This window comes from Cotesia typhae, unplaced genomic scaffold (genome assembly GCF_013202065.1).
Source record: "Cotesia typhae breed Kobodo isofemale line unplaced genomic scaffold, CoteBio_Ctyphae contig_22, whole genome shotgun sequence".
NCBI classification, from domain to species: domain Eukaryota; kingdom Metazoa; phylum Arthropoda; class Insecta; order Hymenoptera; family Braconidae; genus Cotesia; species Cotesia typhae.
Window position 1 is genome coordinate 8,820,473 of NW_027423728.1, and position 24,813 is coordinate 8,845,285.

At 29.4% G+C, this 24,813-nt stretch overlaps 2 protein-coding genes and 1 long non-coding RNA gene across 7 annotated transcripts; 1 reads left to right on the forward strand and 2 right to left on the reverse strand.

The window, feature by feature from the left end:
* Positions 1-18: 18 nt before the first annotated feature.
* On the reverse strand, positions 19-2,849 carry Pmp34 (Peroxisomal Membrane Protein 34). 2 transcript variants are annotated; one of them, XM_074237628.1, is made up of 9 exons: positions 2,586-2,849; positions 2,371-2,492; positions 2,176-2,236; positions 1,672-1,738; positions 1,435-1,583; positions 1,070-1,183; positions 627-874; positions 325-392; positions 19-239 (listed from the first exon to the last, which is right to left on the reverse strand). In XM_074237628.1, exons 2-9 carry the CDS (start codon positions 2,440-2,442, stop codon positions 98-100), a joined length of 921 nt encoding a protein of 306 aa, XP_074093729.1. In that variant the 5' UTR covers positions 2,443-2,492; positions 2,586-2,849; the 3' UTR covers positions 19-97. The 2 variants fall into 2 exon arrangements, with proteins under 2 accessions (XP_074093729.1, XP_074093728.1); XM_074237627.1 differs by having other exon boundaries at positions 2,371-2,849.
* A 1,993-nt stretch (positions 2,850-4,842) lies between these two features.
* On the reverse strand, positions 4,843-15,327 carry LOC141523994 (dexamethasone-induced Ras-related protein 1). Its single transcript, XM_074237625.1, has 6 exons — positions 15,275-15,327; positions 10,332-10,612; positions 9,125-9,282; positions 6,761-6,944; positions 6,479-6,689; positions 4,843-6,249 (listed from the first exon to the last, which is right to left on the reverse strand). Exons 1-6 carry the CDS (start codon positions 15,290-15,292, stop codon positions 6,037-6,039), a joined length of 1,065 nt encoding a protein of 354 aa, XP_074093726.1. The 5' UTR covers positions 15,293-15,327; the 3' UTR covers positions 4,843-6,036.
* LOC141524005 (uncharacterized) lies at positions 14,853-22,823 on the forward strand. 4 transcript variants are annotated; one of them, XR_012478651.1, is made up of 7 exons: positions 15,353-15,653; positions 19,932-20,385; positions 20,496-20,918; positions 21,033-21,202; positions 22,230-22,308; positions 22,479-22,560; positions 22,636-22,823. It is a non-coding gene; the product is annotated as an uncharacterized LOC141524005 (long non-coding RNA). The 4 variants fall into 4 exon arrangements; XR_012478649.1 differs by lacking the exons at positions 22,230-22,308; positions 22,479-22,560; positions 22,636-22,823 and adding an exon at positions 14,853-14,924 and having other exon boundaries at positions 15,541-15,653; positions 21,033-21,395; XR_012478650.1 differs by lacking the exons at positions 15,353-15,653; positions 22,230-22,308; positions 22,479-22,560; positions 22,636-22,823 and adding an exon at positions 14,854-14,924 and having other exon boundaries at positions 21,033-21,394.
* The last annotated feature ends 1,990 nt before the right edge of the window (positions 22,824-24,813 follow it).

Below are 24,813 nucleotides of genomic sequence, written 5' to 3' on the forward strand. Positions count from 1 at the left end.
ACAAAAAAAAAATCGTAATTTACAATTTGGAAATTTAAAGTTTATTGTATTTTGGTTTTTGATTTTAATACTGATCGTTTTATCAATATCAAACATTCTATCTGACAATCGGTCTGTACAAGATCTTAAATACAAACTTTGAAATTTTTTCATACGCTAAAAACATAAGTGCAGCGGTGAGAACAGTCTGAAGCAATTTAGCTTCCATTCCTTTGTAAAGTCCAGCGAATCCGTGTTTTCTAAAATAAAATTAAAAAAAAAAAAAATTTTATAGTAAAGCCATAAATTTTTTAGTTATTGGGTTAATTGTTACAAAATATTTACTTCAAGATGTAGAGTAATATCTGCAATGTTCTCGCATTCTCTGAGAAGTTTTCGTAATTATGACCATGCTGTAATAAATTAAATATTTAATTACTCTTTCGCCAGAGACATATTTTGCAATTAATTAAAATTCTTGTACAGATATCATGCAAATTTATTTTTTCAAACGTTTTTATCATAAATTCAACAGAATTTATTGCACTTGATAAAATTAACAAATTAAATTTACTTTTTCATATTAATTGTAATTACTGATTAGCTAATGGCTGATGAAAATAAATAAATATAATAATTATAATTACCCTAAGTTTGGATTGAACCAACTGCAAAGGATAAGTAGCAGTAGTGGCAATAGCCTTAGCGATCGCTCCAATAGTGAAGAAGATCCAAGCAGGTGTTTGCGCTCCACCCAAAGATGCGTTTACTTTTCTTTTGATACTTTCATAAGTCATAAATTGAATTGCGGGATTCGCAACGAGTATCATACTGGCAAAAGTACCAGCCCAAAGCTTCTTAATGCCCTCGTACTTCCAAATGTAAATAATTCCCTCTGAAATTAACAACGAGTTTAATGTATTTTATTAATTAACACGTAGTTGCTTGCATAACTATTCTTCAGAGTTAACTCTTACAGCAAAAGTTTACTTTTATCAAGTTAATTACTTAGTTAATTTATTTTAACTTTTACTCTAAAAATAAATCAAGTTATATATTATTATTATTATTATTATTATTATTATTATACCTAAAAGATTATTGTACTCGTTGTTATTCTTCTCGGGAATTCCGCCAATACCTTTCATCTTCAAACGAGTGTTTACAACCCACAGCGGTGTTGTTACAAGGACGTTAATAATTCCTATAAGAAATAATAATTATAAATGAACAAAAAAAATTTATTATTAATTTTTTGCAATAAAGTCTACTGATTTAATTTTCTTAATAGTGAAAACGTTCATCCCTAGATAATCTGGGACTTTGTAAAGTTACTCTTGCCACTGGATTGGCGTTAACAGTGTAATCATACAGTTAAAGCCTCATCAAGTCCTTAATAATGGGAACTAAATGCCGGGATTAGAGGGAATATAATTTCAATTTAATTAAATTTACCAGCTATAGATGCGACGAACAAATCATTTTTTGCTGTTTGATTCCTTGAGCTTCTTAATAGCTTAAGCCCGTGAAAAGTGTAGAAGTAAACAAAATTACTGACACACAAACTTTGTAAAACAGGAATAATCCCTCTGTAGAGTGTGTATCTAAAATTGTTACAAGTTAAACTTAGTTTTATCCTGATAATGTTGTTTCACTTATTTAAATTTATGATTTTTAAATTATAAAACTTACGGTCCCTCCTTGGCCACCAGCTCTCGAATTGTTGCCAGTGTATTCTTGGATTGTCTTCCATCCTCAACTGGAATTTAAAATAATAAAAATAAAATTATTTTGTTGGTTTCTTAAATTTATGTAAACTTATTATCCAGGTGTGTTAATTATTCACTAGTCCAAAGGTCGTTCGCTTAGCATATTTCAACATAATTATAAAAAGCGAATGAATAATTAAATTTTTTTTTTTTTTTGTGATTATTTATTTAATAAAAAGAATCAGATGTCTGTTACTTTCAGTATCATGTGTAAAATCAATGTTTAAATGTGTCGAGAGTACCCTCTCGAGGATAATGCAGTCTCGATGAATTAATAAGCATACTCAGCGCTCACCTTAGGTGGTTACTGATTACATCAAACAGCACTCAGCCCCTCAAGCATAATTTGTCTAATTGCAGCAATAATTACATACCACATATATTTGTTATATTGATAAATATTTTTAAATTATCTTTCCTAACTTACGCTGCAGTCTGCTGCGTACTGTATCCAGCGGGAAAAAAGTTGCCATGGCAACCACACTTCCCTAAAAATCAAATTAAAAATATTAAAATTTATCAATAATAATAATAATAATAATAATAATAATAATAATAATAATAATAATAATAATAATAATAATAATAATAATAATAATAAAAACAATTATAAATTACTTACAGCAGCTCCTGATATTGCGTGGACCAAAGTCTCATAGGTGAAAATGTTTCCTCTTTGACTTCCGCCTGTCATGTTTGCGTAGGCTCTTTTTATTGGAGTTGTTAATAACTCAGCTCTTAAAACTTTAACGTTATATTAACTTTTGACCCACTTATAACTTCTCAAAACTTTACTCATTCATATTTCAACCGAGTGTGAGCTCGGGTTTAATTTACCTGTTAATTATTAATTTCTCCACCTCGATTTTTAAATCTTTAATTTTTTATTTATATTTATTTATAATACGTGCTTATAATTTTATTGCGTGTCGCATAAAGAAACACCGCTGACTGACACGTATGTTATTCTCGCGACTAGTATTCTTTTTATTATTATTGAGTTATGCAATAGAGAGCACGTGTATGTCGATAGACTGGCGGTCTTCAGACTTGAAACTAAACTTTAATTTTAAAATTTAAACTCAACACGGGATTTTTAAATTTTGGAAAAAGTCCCCGCGTTTTTTACTGCTGTTATATATATACATTAGAAATTATGATACTGAAGTTAGCTGACACTTGTCAATTTTTTTTTATTTTTATATCAAATAAATAATTCTAATTAAAAAATTTCCGCTAGTAATTTTTTTTTTTTTAATTTTTACATGTGGAATTTTTTTTTATAATAATTTAATTTCTATAAAATTTCTGATGTCTGTCAACTTTAGTGTCATTAAAAAATTTATTTAATTAAACGAATAAGAATAAAAATGATGGATGACACATTATTAAATTAACAAGTAAAGCGTGACTGTCAACTAAATGTTAATAAATAGTACAAACATTATTTACTATCACAAATACAATTGTTTAAAACATAATTGATTTTTTTTTTTTTTTTCGATAAATTGCGTGAAAGAGAGCGAATGAATGCCGAGCCGATTGAATACATTGAAAGTTTTTATTATTTGTTGTGGAAAAATGTTTGTTATCGGTTCGGGTGTAATCTAATCACATATTTCACTGTGTATTAAACAGACACGTTGAAATTTATCGCGTTATTTCGTTAGAAACGGGTTTTGTTGTTGAAATTATAATCCTCGGTGCTACAACATGGCGAGCAACTGCACGCCTGCGTACAATTTGCGCTATACTTGTATTGATGAAAGCCAAGCATAATAAAACGTATATAAAAATATAAGTAAAAGTGAATTAAATGAGCGCACATGCGCACCTGTGGTTCATTGTTTTGGGATGAAAGTTCACTGCACACTTTGAGCGCAAAACTTTTTATTTTTTAGATTTTTTTTTTTTTATTAGTTCAAGTAAGTAATTTTATTATAAAGTTTTTTTTTTTTTTTTTTTTTTTTTTTTTTTTTTTAATTTAGATCAATGGAATAACTTTGATTTAATCAACAAATCGCTTAAAAAATCCAATTACACTCAAGTCTCGATAAATCTTTTCAAATGTTCAAGTTTGAGAAGAAAACAAAGCGATAAATCTTTTAGATAACACGGATTTTAAAATTGTAACGAACAAGTTCTGGTTATTGATACAATGTCTGATTAGAAAAGTTCAACATAAGACTTACCCTTGCTGGAAAAAATAATTCAAAATATATTTTTGATAAAAGAATAAAAATTTAATTACTCCAAGATGAATGAACAATTTTTTTCTAAACTGACAGGCCTAGATGTATCAGATGTATCTTGATATAGCATGTGACACATTGCTGAATGATTAGTTTGAAGTACACCTGGTACAGATACTCAGCGGGGTAAAACTTAAACTCTCTATCTGGCAATTGAGTTTTCCGAGTTTGCCTAACTCTAACTAAAATTAAACTTTTGATAATAATAATCAAAGTTGTAATTGATATTCTTTAAATATTTAACTCCTAAGAGTTATTAAAATTAAAAAATAATTTAATTAATATATTACTATGTAATCCACATAAAAACAAGCTAAATAGAAAAACAGCGCTGCTTGTCTTTCTATTTAGAAAGATTTTTGTAAAACACTGCCTATGTGATACAAATAAAATAAAAAAAAAAAAAACTCCTAAGAGTTTAGTTATCCGGTTAATTACACTTGCACTTAATTTTAGGTAATTGATAGCTGAAACGATACTCACCTGTCGTTAATCATTCATCTCAATCCCAAACTCCAATTTAAATATTTTTATTTATGTATTTATTTTTGATAGAAATGATTTATCATCAGCGTCACTTTTGACATGTTGTTAATTTTTTTTTTTTTAACGTTATTTATGATCGTGACAACGTAATTTGGATTTTTATTCATTAGTTTAAATACTCTGTTTTTTGTTTGATGACATTTGTGGTAATGAATAAATATTATTTTTTATGGTTAAAAATCCGTTGAATTTATTTTATAAATTGATAAAATAGCGTTATTAATTACGAGAAAAATGCTCTAGAATACTCTCTGAGGTTCAGAAGAAGTTAACAAATTTTTTTTTTTTAGGGCATTTGGAGGGAAAGATTACATAAATTGTTATTTTAAATTGTAAAAATAAATTTCTAACTCTACGAGTGCAAAGCTGTAAAAAAAAAATACCATAATAATACTCTTAAAATAAATTTTTTACAAGATAATCCGATTAAGCAACCATAAATATTATTTTTTGATAAACTAACAAGTTATCAATTAAAAATAAATGACTAGCACATGATATTGCGAAGGAAAGAAAAAATATAATAATTTATTGCTCAAATTTATTAAGAAATTTCGATAAATCAAGTGTAACGTACAGTATTTGAATGCGTACGCACGTAATATAACAACCAATAGTATCTAAATGACAATAGCATATACATGACAAATGGTATTATTGATTATTAATCGGTTCTCTTATACATTGGTTCATTATTTTAGTCATATACACCACATATATCCTATTGCCATCAATTAATATTTACATTTTACATAAATTGGTTCGTCATTACCGAGAATGAAAACTAATTACAATTATAAATTACAAATTACAAATGACAACTGACGTCATATCAATTAAATTATTTTTCATTTTCATTTACCAAAAAATTATAGAGTTAAAACAAAGTTTATAACCGAATTTTAAGACATTGCTTTCACTTTTTGATTAAACAACTTGGAATTTTATAAAGAAGAAATATTAATATCAGAAAGCGAAAATTCTGTCGAAAAATTTTTTCAAGTTTTTTTTACAAGAATAAATATTTTTATTAATAAAAGTTAAGAACTTTGTTTCGATTATCGTTCTTTTCGGAAAAAAAAAAAAAGCAATTTCATCTAGCAATTTTTTGGTTCGGTTAATTATATAAATTACATCAATAATCAATTATCAATTAAAAGATTTATCATTTTGTTCAACAATTCTCTACAGTATTAATTAAGGCAGCCTGAACGGTAATTACAGGATTAATTATCGTTCAACATGTAACTATGGATATAATTAAAATCTGATTAATTTAACATTATTCAATGAGTTATTAATTGCGATAAAAAGAGATCTGAAAATTATTGGCTATGGTCTTAGAGCCGACCACGATGATACTTTACTTTTATAATGTCTCACATTATTCACTTGTTAATCCAAAGTTTATTATAATTTATTGTTTACAGTAATATAATTTAATATTAATATATAATTTTAATCAATAACATTATCTCAATAGTATTTTATCACTGAATTGTGCAGGTTTTGCCTGGTTCGGAAGATCGAAGGGTGATTCTTGAACCCGGTGCGATATTCTCGTTTCCAGCGGCAAGGGAACACGTTTTGGTCCTCATTATCATCAAATCTGTTCTAATACTTGGACGTCGTACATTTGGTGCAACAACTCCGCAAGCGTCGCTCAATCGACGTTTTATACTGAGCGTCGCTTTGTGCTTTGGCTTTAAAAATATAAAATAAGCGATATTCAATAAAAAATAAACTCTAGACAATAAACAATAATCGATAAATGCTATGTTATATTCTGGTTTATTAATATCTTCCCCTTGTCAATATTTTGTAATTAGATAACCGGTCAAAGTTTCTTCGATCAGCTGGCAATTTGATATTCATTATTTACTAATTATAATTGCATTATTTTATTTTTTTAAAAAGGATAATGCCGCTCACCTGAGAGGGTGGAAACATCGTGGGCGAGCCAAAGGACAGGGGAACTTTTCTGTGCTGACTTGGAGCCATTTCTGGGGGCAATCCAGCAACTGCGAAAAGTTGCGCAAAAAGATCATCAATGTTGGTATTAAACTTTGCTGAGACTTCGGAAAAGACACAAAATTCATCTTGGCTCACGCAATATTTCTCAGCTTCTTGTACTGATACAACCCTAAGAATTTTTATTTTATTTAAAAAAAAAATTTTATTAAAAAAAAAAAAAAAAAAAACGATTAAACTTACTTAACATCGTAATCACATTTGTTTCCTGCCATAACCATCGGAACTTTAATGTTGTGACTTTTGCTCCTTCCTTTAACATTTTGTGTGGCAGTTATTTTAGTTTCCATTATTGACTCTCTTAATCTGATGGCTTCCTCAAAAGACTCTCGGTTGTCCATACTAAACACCAGTATAAACAAGTCACCTGTTAACAACAAATTTATTCACAATTTTATTTTTATTTTATTTTATTTTATTTTATTTAATTTATTTCCACCCTAGCCTACTAAAAAATTGTGCCAATTTAAATATTCATCAGGCTTTTATAAACTGATGAACTACTGAAGTATAAAAAGAGTGACGTATACGCGACCATTAACTATGTATTAAACAACCTAGCCCGTATATATAATTTACATCAGCACGTATGTAATTAACACGCAACTTATTCAAACTTTTTCTCTAATAATAAATATAAATGGTTTTAAAATTATTAAAAACTTCAGGAGTCTGTTTTGTTCATTAAAATATTTAATTATGAAAATTAGAGACAATAGCGTATTAATATTGTCCGTGAGTTTGATTGGCGTGAATTTCCCTCGCAAATGATGCCTGTTATTTATTCTGCTGGAAAAATATTGTATAAATATAATCTCTAATAAGAGACATTTCTATCGTCGATACCGATAAGCCAATGAATTATTTTTGCCGAGAGTTAGATTATGTACTGTGATGGTTATGAAATATATATATATATATTTAAAAAGTACATTCGTGTTGTTATGATTATGGATAAGGGAACAGTAATTTAACACGCTATCGTTTACATATTATTATAAAAGTACAGACCGTCAAGTAGTGTATAATTTTAAAAAATCCTCTAGAAAAAATAATTATTGTTCATATTAAAAGAATTTTTATTTTAAATAAAATTGGCAATAAACTTTTACGAATTAATTACCATATTAAATTTACTTGGAACCTGTTAATTTACCAAGGAAACTTTTTCCAGAAAAAAATGTCGATTTTGTATAAAAATTCTGCGGAATTCTGTATCCTAGCAATCTGCAATTTTCTTACCTAGCTCGAGGCTCTAGAATTTTACGTATTATATCGCAAGTTGCACATTTTACGAGCATTATACTCGCAATTTAGAGACTAAGGAGACGATGTGACGCAGACACATAACTGGAAGGCATCCTTATCATTAAAAATATCTGCGTCACTTATTTTATAGCTGGATAACCATTTAAGAAACGGAATACGTTCAATAAAATCCATTCGGTATTCGTTCGCTTACTATCACTGCATAGATTTATGTTTATATTTAATTCCAGTGGTAATAATATTAAAGGAAAATATAAGGGTGAAAATCGATGAAACTTCAATTCGGAAAACCTTGAGTAGGGCGTAGAAAAGTTTTATTTACCGGGAAAAGATGCCGGTGTTAATGTATTTATATACGTATTGTTAGTTTCTCGAAATATGTCAGGCATTGTGTCTATTTAGCGGCGAAGAAACTCGGCATTGTCTTCGAATCGGGGTCAGCCGCGTATGAACGATATATCTTAGGTAATAGGCAAAGTCTCGTCGGGATGCATATGTTCATTTATTTTGATATCATAGTCCACGGGGCTTCCTCCTATTGGATTACGACACAATCGAGATCAAGAAGTTTGTTTAAAAAATTAAATTTTTTTCTCAAGAAACAAACAAAGACTTTTTGCTTTTTTAAAAAATAAAACAAATGACAACTTGTTGATTTTTAGCAGCCGAATAACAAGTAAGAGCCAAGAGTAAGAGTCCTGCAAGTTTGTAAAAAATTAATAGAATGAAAATTAAATGAGTTTTCTCTTAGCGAGAGTCAACGGAGACTAAATTGGTGTTTATTGATCAAAGCACCGGGCTTATATATAAATCTGAAGCTCTCTCTCTCTCTCTCTCTCTCTCTCTCTCTCTCTCTCTCTCTCTCTCTCTCTCTCTCTCTCTCTCTCTCTCTCTCTCTCTCTCTCTCTCTCTCTCTCTCTCTCTCTCTCTCTCTCTCTCTCTCTCTCTCTCTCTCTCTCTCTCTCTTTTAACTCGCAGCTGGCGGTTAAGGGTGTTTTTACTCTCACTTCAACTTGTTGAGTACACTTATTTCTGCTCGGCCTCTGTCGCCAACGATTCTCTTCTCTCGAGATTAACTTTAAATATTTTTGTTTTCTTTCCGGGACCTCTTTAAAGGACCCCTTGAAATTAAATATTTTTAATTGTTTTTAATTTTTAAAGCTATAGATAATAATGTTTTATCTTTTTTCTTCTTTTCGAATAGTTTGATAATGAAACACATTGATGATTAAGGAAGGTCAAGATCAACACTCAACAATTATTTAGTATTATTCTTACCAGTTAGGAAGGAAAGCCTCCTCATGGCAGGAAATGGATGGTTGCCACTGGTGTCTACGAGGTCTAGCTGGTACACTTCACCGCGTATCCGGTAGAGCTTTCGATGAAAATCCTCAATCGTCGGGGTGTAACTTTCATCGAACTTGTTGGACAGGAATCTAAAATAAATAAATAAATAAATAAATAAATAAATTTTTAATTATTTTAACAATATAAATGTCTTGAACAGTATAAGGGTCTTGATGTCAACCTGATGCCAGCCGGTAAGTTCATTGGGGATTACATTCCCGGGAAACAGTTTTCGCGTATAGACGAGCTCTCTACTACCCCTGTTACAAAAATCTGGAACGAGAGCGAGTGGAGTTTCAAGTTAGTCGGTGGATCGTGAAATCCCTCAGCTCTTTTCTCGTCTAACGGCATTTTTTCTCACTGGCTTTTATTTTTACTTTTATTTCCCGAATCCCTCTTTCGTTTCGACTAAAAGATAAAACTCTCCGCCGATTTTTTATATTATTTTCCAAGGCACTTTTCATTCAATCCGATTTTCAGGGCGATCAGTAGAGTGTGCTGTGGATGACAAGTCAAATTAATAAGATAACTCACCTGCTCAGAATTTTATCTTTTAAATTCATCAGTCAATAAGTTACAAAGACTAAAATTAATTGACATTTTTTTTTTTTAATTCAATTTCAAAAGCCAGATAAATATATAAAGGGATAATTATCGATAAAAATGATTATATATATTGATTATTAAAATAAAAATATCAGGATAACAGCCATTTCCGAGAATTAACTGATGCGTGGAACATTCAACAAGCTGTGAATCCCCGATGAAAATTCCAAACAGTACCAAATACAAACGGAAGCTCACGAATGAGTTAAGCGATGCATACTACCCCGTCAGGCAATAACGATACATTTCAACGAGTGGTCAAATGTGAGCAAATGTGAGGGGATACGACAGATCCATCGACTGCTGTCGAATCCCGTCGCGATTAGCAATAAAACATATCCAGAGCGAGAGTCATCGTTGGAAAAATAATTTTTTTTAGTAAACGTAAGAAATAATTTCCTCTGGAAACTTTGTTTGGTATTGATTGGCTTTTTGTTGTTTTGATTGGCTATTTTATTGTGTTGATGGAATAAAACAAATATGATATTAAATCTGTAAATTTTTTTTTTTTTCAGAGGATGAAGAAACCTACCGTGCTACAATGGCGGTTTTTCCGACCCGCGCGCTGCCGAGAATAAGGAGACGGTAGCAGTTTTTGGGCAGCGGCTTGCACGAGTCCTCCTGGGAGGAAGTTGATGCAGGGCTCGGACTAACCGGAACCGGGAGAATTGCATCCTCCGGGCCTGACGGTCCCTCGAGATCCTGAGCACCCCGACGACCTCGTACTTGCCGGGGTTCGCTCTCCTCGACCGCTGCTGATCTATTTCCACAGAGTCGCTGTACGCAACCAAACAATCGGCCACACGCCTCCAGCTGAAAGAAAAATTCGACATATCGCGTTTATATTTTTCTTTCTATAAATATCATGTTTTTATTTATATTTGTGGTGTTATTGTTCTGGGGCTGGATTAATTTTTCTATAAAAAAAAAAAAATAAAAAAAAAACAGTATAATAATTTTGGTAAATAATTGAGGTAATTACAATGTTTTAATAATTTTTATTTTATTATTTTGAAAATTAAATTGTTAAATGAATTTAAATTTCTTTGTCTTGAATGGTCAGCAATTAACAACGCTTGATTACAGAAAAAGTTTAGGTAGACTATTTTGATAGCGACTAAATTTATTGATCACGAAATTCAATTAATATCAGACTGGACGTCGATTAAAAATAACCCGATATCGTCCATTAAAAAGTTTTGTCTGTTCGTTGTTGATTTTTATAAAAATTCATGTACATTGAGTAATACCAATGAAAATTAGTTAATGATATTCGATATTTAAAAAAATGTATTGGATTACTTCTTCTGCTAGATTATAATATCGCGAAGCTTCAAGAAAAGATTGCAACACGCTTTTATTTCAGAGTTTCAAGATTTATTTATATTTGTTTGAACTTTTCGATACTTCTGTGTTTATATTTATTCTGGTTTGTAGAAAATATTAATAGACTTTTGAAAGAAAAATTTTTCCATGCAGTTTTTTATGTAAGAGTATTAAAGTTATCAAAAAGAACAATAGGGGTATTATAAATATTTCATTTGTGACAGTCAATATACAAGGATACATGTAAAGAATTTAAAATTTTCTCAAAACATTATTGGCGTTGTAGTTCTCACTTTGATCTATTTGATGTATTACTTTAGTATTTTTTTTAAATTTCCACACATGGAATTATTTTTCATAATTTATTTCTTAAAAAAATTAAATATCCCCTTAACCGCTTAATTTAATGCTTTTATAATTTTTAATGACAATCAATTTAAAAATAGTGAGTAATCATCGCTGGTTCGATCAAGTGTCGCGATAAAATTTAAAAGAATATGAACATTCCCTTTAGACCTTTATCCTTGATATGTATTATCAATGACGTAACACGCCGAGCCTTATGACAGTGTCAAACAATTTTAATCCCCTAAATTAAACTCGAGTTTCCAGCATAATGATTTTGGCTTACATTAAAATTTAACTAGAAATTTCAATTTAAGCTTTTCCCCCAGTTTTATTACGCAACAATCTTACCAAGTGTTTGTTTTTAATAAACAAACACCTCCTACGTCGTTTAAATTATATATATTTTTTTTTAATTTTTCATTAATTTTAATATAAAATTGATCAATGTCTATTTATATTATTATTAATTTAGACTTTTGTTTACTGTCAAAAAAGTAAAAGTTTGGCAAAGTGATTTAGCAGCTTAATCGTCGAAAAATAAGCCAGAAATATATACGTATCTCTAATAAACTGGTGGCTTTTCTTAAGAAATTATTAGCGGGCTTCGCAAATTAACTTTGGCTTTCATTGGGGTTTGCTTTTTTTCTCATCGTCGGCCAAATATTATTAAATAAACTTTGCCTTTCTCTGAATTCCATAGTGATTAACTTACTATCAATTACGATATACTGCATTGCTGCCGTTATTCTCTGATCGATAGAGTAATATTTCGTACATCCGACCTAATAAAATCATATATGGAGTTTATTAACTCGACTGGATGTAAATTTATAGGAATTATAATTTCCGTTAAACTAATCATTTTTATTAAAAGTGTCAAATATTTAATAATAATTTTTTAAATGAAAATTATTTAAACAAATCAATTGGATTAGTTAAATAAATTGTTTGGAAATTAAAAAAGTTTATTTTTAGAAAACATTTAAGTATTTAAATAAATTGAAAGCTGGATAGGTAAAATATTAGGATAGGAACCAACTCTGGCTCTCTGGCATGAAATAATGGTGTATGCAAGCCCATTAAGCTTTTTATAATAGAAAACAAAGGAGTATTAATATTAATAATTCAGGTAAGTGGCTTTGACCGTTCAGAGCTCATCTGGTGCGAGCTATTTAATCTCACATGGATTATTAAACAAGCTTCTTTACGGACACGTTAATTGTCCATTAAATTCTCATCTGTAAAACCAATTCAATTCCATTTTCCTCAGTACTTTTTCTTATTATACTTTCTGTTGTACAAGCATACACTTGATAAGACGTGACTCTCCGATACGTTGTGTTATTTTAGTGATCATAAAAGTCTCAAAAGACCGTATCGATTCCGAGTCTCGATTTAAGTGGATCTACCTAGATTACTTGGTATTAATCTCTATTTTATTTTTTATTTTAAGTTTTTAGAATGAGAGAGATATAATGATAAGTTCAAGCCAATACAAAACCAGAACCAGAGGAAACTCTTTAAAGAAAATGAGGTATTGTCTCTTCAAGATAAAATAGATGAAAAATACTTCACTTGGAAGAGAATCTAAAGAGTTTAAGACCACCAAAAAGTTATGAAACTTTTATTCCGTTTTTTACTTTATACTTTTCGAGGTTTTTTTATCGCACCAACAATGAGGGATGATATTGAATAACATTATTGTTCTCAATGCTCCTTTTTTGGTTATAATTAAAAAGTTTTTGACAGTCTTGTTACACGAACCGTACATCAGAACTGTGAACAAATTTGTAATGATAAAATTATAAAATTTTTTTATTTTTTTTTTTTTTTCTACTAACTGTTTGTAATACGGAATTGATATAAATTTCGATATAAAAATTGAAGCGTTATTTATTCACAAAGACAAACAGCGATAACAACAATAACAATAAAAAAATTCAGTGCTCTTGTTGTTTTATCGAGTTACTTCTGGAGACAGCATCTGCGGTTTATTTATATTATACAATATTTGTAGCGCAATATTTTCTATGAAACATAATGTTGTGCATATAAAAAAAAAAAAAAAAAAAAAAAAAAAAAAAAAAAAAAAAAACTCGAGCTTCCATTATAATATAAATAAGTTATTGAAGAGATAGTTAAGTAACCTTAACTATGTATTATGTAAGTCTTTAAAATAAAATAAAAAGATAAACTTATTGTGGTTTTTTTTTATCCTCAGAGGGCTCTACTTTTTTTAATATGTAATCGATTGGCGATTTCGGTCCTCGGAAAGAGCCATTCACCGGGAAACAAGCGAAAATTTCTTTACTGCTCGAAAAATAAGTACTCCAGTGTTCACTTTACTCCTTTTAAATTCTCAATGCCGGAGATAAAATGGTATGACCATTCACATCAACAGCGGTATACAGGTATATACACATATTACAATATAAATAGGTGTACTCATACTCAATCGTCTGAATTGTCTAGCGAATGTAGTTGAAACGTTTTTTTCCGACGATTTCACTCGTGATATACTTTTATTTTTTTAAGCGGAAAAATATTGCGCTTTAAATTTTTTTCTGTGCTCGAGGTTTCCAGACAAAAGAACCTTTTTTATTTCAGAACTAGAGACCATTTTTTTTTTTTTTTTTTTTTAAACTTTAGTTTTATTTTTCGGAAGTTATTTTTGTATTCTGCCAATCAGGAAAAGCTCAAGAATACGATAGTGCATATTTAGAATTTTGGTTTTTAAACTCGGATCGAATCTCAAGAATTATTCACAATCCAAATGAATTTCTTAGACAGATTAAATTTTCATGTTATCAGAAAGTCGATAAGCTTAATAGAATTAACTTCAAGAGACTATCATTTTAATTTATGCTAAAAAGTTAAATGACCAGAAAATTAATTTTAAGTAGGTAATTGAAAATTTTATTTATTAAAGCTAAATGGCCTTTTTTTTTATAATATAAAATTTTCACAGGACTTTTTTTGATAAATATTGTTGCTTTAAATATAGTAGCCTTTTAGTTAATAATTAAAATTTTTTTTTCAGCAAATTGGGAGGTTTGAAAATGAATTAAGTAGTTGATGTTGAATTGTAGATATTTTAACATATGGAACGTTAACAAATCAGAATTAGCAAATGTATAAACAAACATTTGAGTATGAATTTATGTAAATCCATAATATTACAACAGTAGATTTAACTTGGAGTACAACCGCAGAATGTTTATCGTTATCTTTTACGAGTGTTCTCGCCTGTGTAATAAACTCGGTACACAACACAGAGAGCTAAAAAGTATGTGCTTACTGGTAACTATTTACATCCTCAAAGTAAACCCGAAGTGGAATTTGACAGACAATTGCGCAGTATCTATTATATTCCCTGTGATAAAACTTGTGTCGCGTCATTTGTAATTGCCCATTTAGCTGATTTAATATTCAAATTTCACCAAGATTCGCGGTAACAAATTTACATTTACACAGTCATGTTTTATGTTTCATGTTTCATATTTGTCTGGCTAAGATAAATAAATAGCTTTCTTGTATATACTTAAAATAATCTCGATCGGGATTAATTAAAACATTTTTGGAAAATCAATTGCGGACTTTGATCTTTCAGATGTCAAATTTATTTCACTCTCTTTGACGTTATTAATTACGGGCTGGTTGTATTAAGTCGTGCAAAGTTGTCAAATATTTGCTCAAGCAAACTAAAATTTTTTAATTATAATTTTAAAAGAATATTAATATTTTAAAAATATTATCTAGCACACACAGAGGAACTAAAGTTATTTTTATTTTTATTTTTACCTCACTCATATTCTCCATGTCACCACATATATTCTCCAATTATATTCTCTTGTGTAATGAGAATTACAATAGCTGTTTATGAAATTGCATTAATATCGGAAAAATGTACGCGCTTGAGAATAAAAAAATTTCAATAAACTTCAGTGCTGTAGTTGAAAAAAAAAATTGTAGGCTTGAAGTAAATTAATTGAAAGAATTATATAAAAATAAAAAGAAAAAAATGGAATTATTTTTTCGCAATTAAACAGCTGATTGTTATTTCACAGTGAGTAGTCATCGCTTATCGACTCGGCGCCCATAAGTCTACTATTTATTTAATTAATTAACTTATCAATTAAAGCGTCACTAAAAGTGTACTGTGCATTGGAAACGATATTGAGTAAGTCACATCCCCCGGATAATAATAATAATAATAATAATAATAATAATAATAATAATAATAATAATAATAATAATAATAATAATAATAATAATAATAATAATAATAATAATAATAATAATAATAATAATAATAATAATAATAATAATAATAATAATAATAATAATAATAATAATAATAATAATAATAATAATAATAATAATAATAATGGCCAACACGTAATATCCGCCTGCTACTCTTGCTTCACCTCCCCCGCAATATAACGTTTGAGTAATTTGATTACCCTGAACTAATTGTCCGCTCGTTTATTAACATAATTAAAAAAGCAAAAATTAAATAAAAAAGCCTTTCAATATTTTTTTAATGTTTCCCGCTTTTAACAGAAAATCTTTACGGTAATAAAAGCTTGTCATTATTTTAGTTGACCTAGGTCTCAATTACTTAAATTAACTCCAGATATTTTATTATTATTTTAGTGATATCCCTTTGCTGTTAAAATTATTTTTGGCAAGGGGCCATATCTTTCAACATAGATTTAATTCTAATTTTTTTTTTATATCCTTCCGGTTTTGTTAGACCTTTCGGGGCTCGTGCATTTACTATATGTAGATATATTATGTTATATTTATTTTAACTTTAATATCATGAAAAGGAATAATTTGATGGGTATAAAATTGGCGAAAGGTCATACAATTTTTATTTTTATGGTAAACAAAATATTTCTCTATTCTACAAATTCGAGGATTTATTGCCTCGTTGTTTGACAAGAGACGATCCAAAAAACAGTTGACCCTACGGATTACCACAAAAACTTCCTGCTGTCTTCAAGCTTCAAATTGTTTTTTTTTTTTTTTTTTTTTTTTTTTTTTTTTAATTCGAGTACTCATTTGAAAGAAAATTTTATAATTATTATTATTTGACATTTTTGGAAGCCCAAATTATTAAATATTCAAAGCAAAGGTGGCTTTTCTTTACAAATATAATTATTTCTAGGTGGTAAACCTCTAAAAGCTTAGTAAGTATTTTAAATGCGCTGACACACCCGTACTTTTATTTAATGAGTCTTAACTCCTGTAATATGCATTTATGAATTTAATTATTAGATTTTCTCAGAAATATCATTTCATATTTCATATCTGAATATTTTACTGATGGAAAACAAAAATGATTTGTATTTTACATTCAATGTTTTTTTTTTTTTTTTTTTTTTTTTCTGCAGAATATGCAATTTTCCGTTTACGAAAATAAAAAAAAATTGTTATTTTACAAATAATAAAACCTCACGCATTTTATACACATTTAAAAAGTGTAAGGACCATAATAAAAATAAATAAAAAAAGTGAGTTTCTCGCGGTTAGTCAAACAGATTAAACTAATTTAGAGTTTTATAATAACTTTTACAATGTAAGCACGTAAACATGAGCTATAAATAATACTTTTTTAGATTTTTTTAATTTAACGATGGCCACTTTAGTTTATATCTTTTTATAACATAAATTTTTCTTTAAGCCTTTCATAAATGTCAGGATACTTTAATAAGAAAAAAGTCTGTAATATTAAAATTGATTCTTGAAATTAAGAGTCGCTAAAATTTTTCAATTTTAAATAATTAATTAAATTTATAAAGTGATTGGTAAAATTGAAACATTGTCAATTGGAAAACAGCGAATACAAACTTAAAGTTACAGTAGATGATACAAGTTTGACTTGCGTGTCATATCTGTTTGCTTCACTCATGACTTATAACTTGTGACTTGTGGTCTGAATCGCTCCTATTTATCTGGGAAATTACAGTTTTTATGTCTGATGTCTGATGTGGGATGTTGGATAAAATAACACTTTAATATTTAAATTTTCCACTGTAAAAAATGCCTGTCATAGATCTTCATGCGCTTTTGATAAAAACTCTCCAAAGAAATAAGAAAAAGTGAAAATAAAAGAGGATATTGATTTCAGAGGATTTCATATTCCATTTTCTTCAAATGTCATCTTGAAATCTAAGCTTGGATATAATGCTAACTTTGAATCAGCTAATGATACTTCTGACTCTGAGTGTTGTAATTCAAGAGCGATTCTGTAAGGAGTTTAACAAAAATATTTCATCTATTTTTATTTGCGACTTCAAAAATTTAATAATAAAAATATTCTCCAATAAATAAAAACTAACAAGGGATTTTTATAAATATATAATCATATGTGTAAATTTTCCACACATGTTTTTTTTTTAAATTTATAAAAATAAATTATTAATAAATAATAATTTTTATGATCTACTGTGGATAAAAAATAAATTATTAATCTATCGAAAAAATAAATTTCTCTTTGGTGCATACCAAAATCTCGAAGCTCTCATCGAGAATCGTTAAGTCTGTTTGACAAAAATAAAAAAAATAAAAAAAAAAAAAAAAAAATGAAAGAGAATCCGTTCGCGTTTGCGTTAGTATCTTAGAAGGATATGCGACAAACAGCGTTGAGGTAACTTCTCAGTAAAATGTAAAACGTACAAGCGATTCACTTTGTATCTGATAAAATTTACAAAATTTATCTCTCACATATTCACCAGCAAGTCTCTCGATTTTTCATACTTCCCCAAGTCTAAATCCACTCGATCTTTTTTCATCCCTTTTTCGTTCTTCTTTATTATTATATACAAGCACTGAGCATGCACTTGCGACTTGCGATTAATAATTTAATCTTAGTAAATTCCCCAGAGCGCCTGATTTCTCTATTTCTCTTCATATTTTACAATTTGTCCGCGTATAAAAAATTGGCTAATTAATAAGACGAGATATTAATCATCCTTCTATTTATTAAAAAAGTTATTATTTGTTTATTTTTTCCTTTATGTTTAGACTGTGTCAAAGCTTGGAGTCTGAATGATTCGTTTTGTTATTGCTAGCTTTTGTACTGTTACTTTGTGGCCGGTCATGCTTGTAACTCAGCACAAAATCTATGTAGTAATTTATTTTACTTATTTTCTTGAGATAAAATCTATCATAGCATTCATAGAAGTAAATATTAATTATTCTTATCAAAATAAAATTCGCTAGATCTTTTTTTAAAATTTATTAATCAAATTGCAAGCGCTGGTTTTTCTTTCCGGTGTTAAATTCAAAGAATAAAATTATTCGCCAGAAGAAACATCGGGTTTTGATCATACCAAGGATCTATTTGAATTTAAAATAACCTCGAAAAGCCATGCATGCACTACTAAGCTGATTTGAGCAGAACACAAAAGTGTTTTATCACTTTATCACGATTTTTCTATAACTAGAACTAATTTAAATTAGCATGAACTGCTTTTATTCACAGAGAATAATTATTTCAAGAAAAATAAATGAACTTTAAGAGAAATTAAATGACTGTTTGATTGATGATAAGAAATATTTATTATAGAAGTAAATTAAATTTAGTTTTGGTTTGATACTTGATACTTGTCATAAAACAAAGTATTTGTTTTGAAAGTGTGTCAATGTGAAAATAAAAAAGGAGAAAAGAAGAAAAAGGCAGCGGTGTGGAAATGAAGAATGCAACGTTGACAATTAATCTTACAAAGCGTACTAGTTTACTGGACTAGTCATTGGAAGATCTGTTCACCATTTCCAGCCCCAAGAGATCCACACCTCAAGCCAGAGAGCTGGATAGCGGTACTTTGTTTTCTCCACCCAAGGGCGATTAGTTTTCGGTCGAATTCACATCCCTAGCATTCCGCGTACCCCCAGTCTCACGAAACTATGCCAGAGAAATCCTAAAAGATTAACTCGAGCTTCTATGAAATCCTTTGATACAACCTACCGAATAATTAACGATGTGTAAGACGAATAACTTTCGTATAAACATAGACAAATTTCCCTCCTCTTATAAGTTGATTTATGTAATTATACTATAGTAGATGTCACCAAACATCTCACTTTTTTTTTTTTTTTTTTTTTTTTAATTTACATTTATATCATTTATAAAAACTTTTACATGTTAAATTTATAAATTAAGTTCAAAGTCCAGTGAAGCTATAATTTATAAATCCAACATAAAATCAATAAAATTCCAATCATGAATAAAATATTAAACATTTTATTAGCATGAAAATTTTTGGCTGTCAGAAAAGCTTATAATACCTGTATAAACATAAAAAGAAAAAAAAAAAAATAGTCAAGTGAATAATTTATAATATAAAAAAAATAAAATTTTAAATAAGATGAATTTAAAATATAGAATGTATGATATAAATGATAAAATAGTAATTGAAAATAGTTATTGACCGATTAATGTATGATTTAGGCATTTCAGGAATGGAGATACGGATCCTGGTAACAAAGATTACCGGAATGTGATTAACATCCTAAACCCAAAACAATACAATGTTGATTGATGAGATTGGAGCCGATTATCGGGAGATTAGAAATAGAAGCTCTCTGGTATAGCATTATAGGTGTTTAATGCAAGCATTGACATGCTTATGTTCCGGATTAGCCTCATCATTCGCCAATACCCACTCAACTCGCTGTAATCGGATATACATTCATCATTCATCCCGGATTTATATTTGTATTTATATCCGCAAACACAGAAAACCATCTGCACTCAAGATCTTTTCCGTTTCATCAACAAAGTCTATTTTTAAATAAAAAATTAAAAATAAAAGATAAAAAAAAAACAGAGTCCTTTAAGCCGGTGATCTCCACTTTGCAAATTATTCAGTAATAAGCATTGCTTTCTGTCCTAAGATTTCATGGTAAGTTAACCAAAATAAAGAAATAAGAAATAAAAATTCCATTACGTCTAAAGGAAATTTTTTAATTTAATTTAGCTGCATCTATTTTTTCCTATAAACTGATATAATAGTTTCAGATGTTGAACTAACGCCTGACAGTAAATTGACACTAGACGCTGTTTGCAAGTATTTTTAGCTGGAAGTCTTTAATTTTTGAGAGGTAAACTTTTGAATCAGCACTAAGCCGGCTGAAGAATTAATTATCTCCGGGCTTTGGAGCTGGATAAGGATCATAAGATACATATAGATCCGTGGAATAACGTCAAGCTTTGAATGACAATACAACTGTCGAGAATTGACCTGACGTTGACGTATTGCTTGCTATATTAATCCTTCATACTTTGATATTCCCTTTTAAGGAAGAGAGCCATCATGTGTTATTGTATTACGACACTGGATAATGTAAGACGTCTGGTTGATAAATCTTCCTATTTTATCACTCTAATGTCTAAATATGAGCAACATTTGAGGGTTTATGTGTCATAATATTTAAGGTAAATAATTTATTACTTGCTTAAAAAAAAATATCCTTCTAAAAATATTTCCGACACTCTTGGTTTCTAAAAGCTGATAAGAATCCTTAAACTTTAACCCTTGTCTGTTCTCAGTTCTAGAAGAATTCTTGGACTCTGTCCAAATCGAGTCTAGCGGGTCTAGAGTACATGTATACGGTTTGTCTGTTATGCCTAGAACCATTTGTTACCCGACTTGTTGCACTAGCAAGGCATCTACCAAAGAACCACTTAAACGCATTGATTTTATCTCATTATTGTCATGTGTACGTTATCATAATTTTCTTGTTACCTGACATTTAAAACTATTTCTTTGCTACACATGTATTCTACCACAATAGAGTGATAGACGCGCTCATAATCATAATCATACCGAATAATAACATTACTCTACTGTTGTAGTCCATTTAAATGTCAATTAAGTTAATAGACTTTGTATATTATAATTTATAATATAAATATATATATATATATATATATATATATATATATATATATATATATATATAACTGAACGTCAAATATTATGTATCATATATTATGCTTGATAAATCCGTTTTCATCACTAATTTTATTGAATAATATTAAATAATAAATATCAACAAATACTCGAATTTTAATTGTGGAAATTTTGATTTTTTGGTAAGAAAAATTGACCGCTTAATTTAATGTCAGTGGGTAAAATCTCGACTTTTAATTAAGATTCTAGATAAAGGGAGGCACATAAAGACAGTGAAAATTTAATTACCTAAAAAAAATCTTGCTTTTTTTTTTTTTTAACTTATTTGAATTTTAAAAATAAAACAGAATTAAAATACTCGAGATACTTGGTACAGGCTTAAAGATTGTGATGCTGCTCATACATTTGCCGCTTTAATGTCTCTTATACTTCCGTAACCAGTAGGGAATAAAAGCTATGAGCCATATAGATCTATAGATGAGAGGAATATGCGATATATAGTAGTAGTAGTAGTAGTAGTAGTAGTAGTAGTAGTAGTAGTAGTAGTAGTAGTAGGAGACGTGTCTGATAATCTTGTCAAGAGCAACTTTTAAGCAAAGTAAATTTCCTCCGACTATCACTCTCCTCGATTGATTAATTTAGATCTCAATGATATTGATTACATCGAAACTATTTTTCATTTCATACTGTATCTACACCATTATGTCTTGTAACTTTTAAATTCAACTTTTGTGATTGTACCATCAATTTCCTGTCCGAAGAATTTAAATTTCATGCATAAGAACATTTTTTAAATTATTTTATTGATTTTTTAAATAATTTTCTCACCTCAGGAATGTTGGAGAAGCAATGTAGGGCGAAAGTCTGACGTTTAGGGGTTGAGACATACACTGAGCTGATGTTAAGGACCCGGTAGGTCCTTCTAGTAACTATATTACTCAATACAATCCAATTTTGCTTAACCGTGAATCGAATTTAAAAAAAACACCCATACGCTCAGAATTTTGTTCTAAGTATTTATAAAAATTTTCAACAAAAAAATAAAGAGATAATTTAGTAATAAAAAAACATAAACTTCACAGAGGACAAAGGAGGATGTGATAAAAGCAGCAGGAGCAGGAGCAGCAGCAGCAGCAGCAGCAGCAGCAGCGAGTGTAAATCTCGGTGATAATCCTTTGTCGGTACACAATATACTTAATATCGTCGGATTTGTTATTCTTCCTTTAATATATTTTATAGCCTCATTGATCAACGAGCAGACTCTCGAGTAGAGTGAAAGCAGTCCAGGTACATAGATAGAGATACAAATACAGCAGAGAGTTGAGAGAATACTATACACAGCAACAGCAACACACGGTAGAAGGTCGAGCCGCCGGTGCGAACCGTTGACTGAACCACTGGCTAAGAGTTAGGGGTGGCTAGCTATACCACACACGTTATACTCGACTCTACCCACTACACCGTTAACTCAACCTGCTGCTCCGCTGTGTGCTGCGCGATCCTACGATTTTGCGCGCTTATGTTTTCTTCAAACTCTATACATCTATCATTTATAGATATATTTATATTTACATTTATATATGTGTATAAATATTCTACGGACTTTTTTTATAGGTTTCTGTCAGTGTTCCCTTTGCATCGCGACCTTCACACTGAGCTGCTTCGTGATCGAGAAAAGGGATCAAGAATTCACGATTAGAAGATAATACCTTCGATAAATCTTTGACAGTCTACTGAACTTTTGGATAAGAAATTAAAAAAAAATTTTTTTAGAATAGAATGCAGTTGTTATATTGAAAGAAGTTGAGGGGACTTATTGTCTTGCACGTCGCGAATACCAGACCCGATCTCACAACTTTTTACGAGCACTCGACGGACGCGATAAAGATAACTCGGCTACTTTATCGTTTACTCTGACATAAAAAAAAAGGCCCTGTTGTTCACATAAACACCCTCCTCTGTTTCTTTTATTTATTTTAGGTTTGGGTTTGAATTTGGGATGTCTGTTACCGTTTACCTCGGATACACTGCTCTCGGCGCTATTGACACCCTAATATTTTACTTCTAAGGAAATTCACTCCGTTTTTGTAAAAGGACATTTTTGAGTAGACTAGATGATAAATTGTTTACATTTGATGTGATAAAATGAAACGAGATTTTTTTTTCTCTTTAAAATTTTTAGAACAGTTCTTAATCAATTTTTTTTTTTTTTTTTTTTTTTTTTTTTCCCGGATGATAGATGAGTAATTCAGTACTTTTAAAACTGTTTGAAGAAATGTAAGACGTAAAATTATTAAAAGTACTTTCATGAATTTGAATTCAAGTTGATTTGAATAGTTTGTAAAGTTTAATGTACTGGATTTAACTCAAAGAGATCAATCTGCAACTACAAACATATTTTTAATATTAATGTGATTTGTATTTATAAATATAAAAATTTTTTTTTGCTAAAAAAGTACTCAGTATTAATTTTGGAATGCAATCAATAGAATTTTTTCACAGTGGTATAGTTTTAATTAGAGACTTTATCCCTAACAAAGAACAATGGTTGTCAAGTACTACATAGGAAAAGTACTCCTCAAATAATCGGCCACAAAGAGCATTTGTTTGTGGTGCATACGAGAAAAAATACACACCATCCGTACAGAAAATAATGCTTTTTGACTTACAAACCTACAAATGTTTGATCGCTGAATAAAATCGCGAGCTTTTAGTTAACAATGTACCAGTTGGAAGAATGTAACATCAATGTCTGTTATTTAAATTTAATGTATGCATTTAGCAGCCATTTGAATATGATACGCTCTGGAATGAGGTACAAATACTACGCCCGGTCATGAAAATTTTGAATTATCACGTATGGGCTTAAATAAATTATTATTCCATTATTTTACAAGGTTAATTTTAATAAATTATTAATGTTTGAGTAGGTAATAAGAATAATTTATATAATAATGATGGAACTGTGTTTGTCATGATAATTTCATGGTGTGGAGATAAGGCACATTTATTGTATTCCTCGAGGAAATATATTATATTCATTTTTTTGAAATGTCTGTTGGTTTGTAATTTACTGCCCTGTGAATAATGCATTAAAAAGATAATTGAATTAATATTTTTTTTTTTTTTAATTTTTCGTACAAAAAAAAATTCAATTTTCATTTAGAAAAAAAAAATAGCGGTATCATCTTCTGTTGTCTGCTAAATCAATACATCTATACTCAAACTGTACTTGTATATAAAAGACATTACACATACATTATCCGAAAAAGTAAAGCCTCGCAGCTGTTTGATAAAATTTTCAAATAATGATTCCACACTTTTCTTGCTGACTTTGGTGGATTTTTTAGCGCTCGGGACACCTATCGATTTGTAAAAGTCGTCGGTGCATATCGGAAAGACATTTGTATGTTTAGT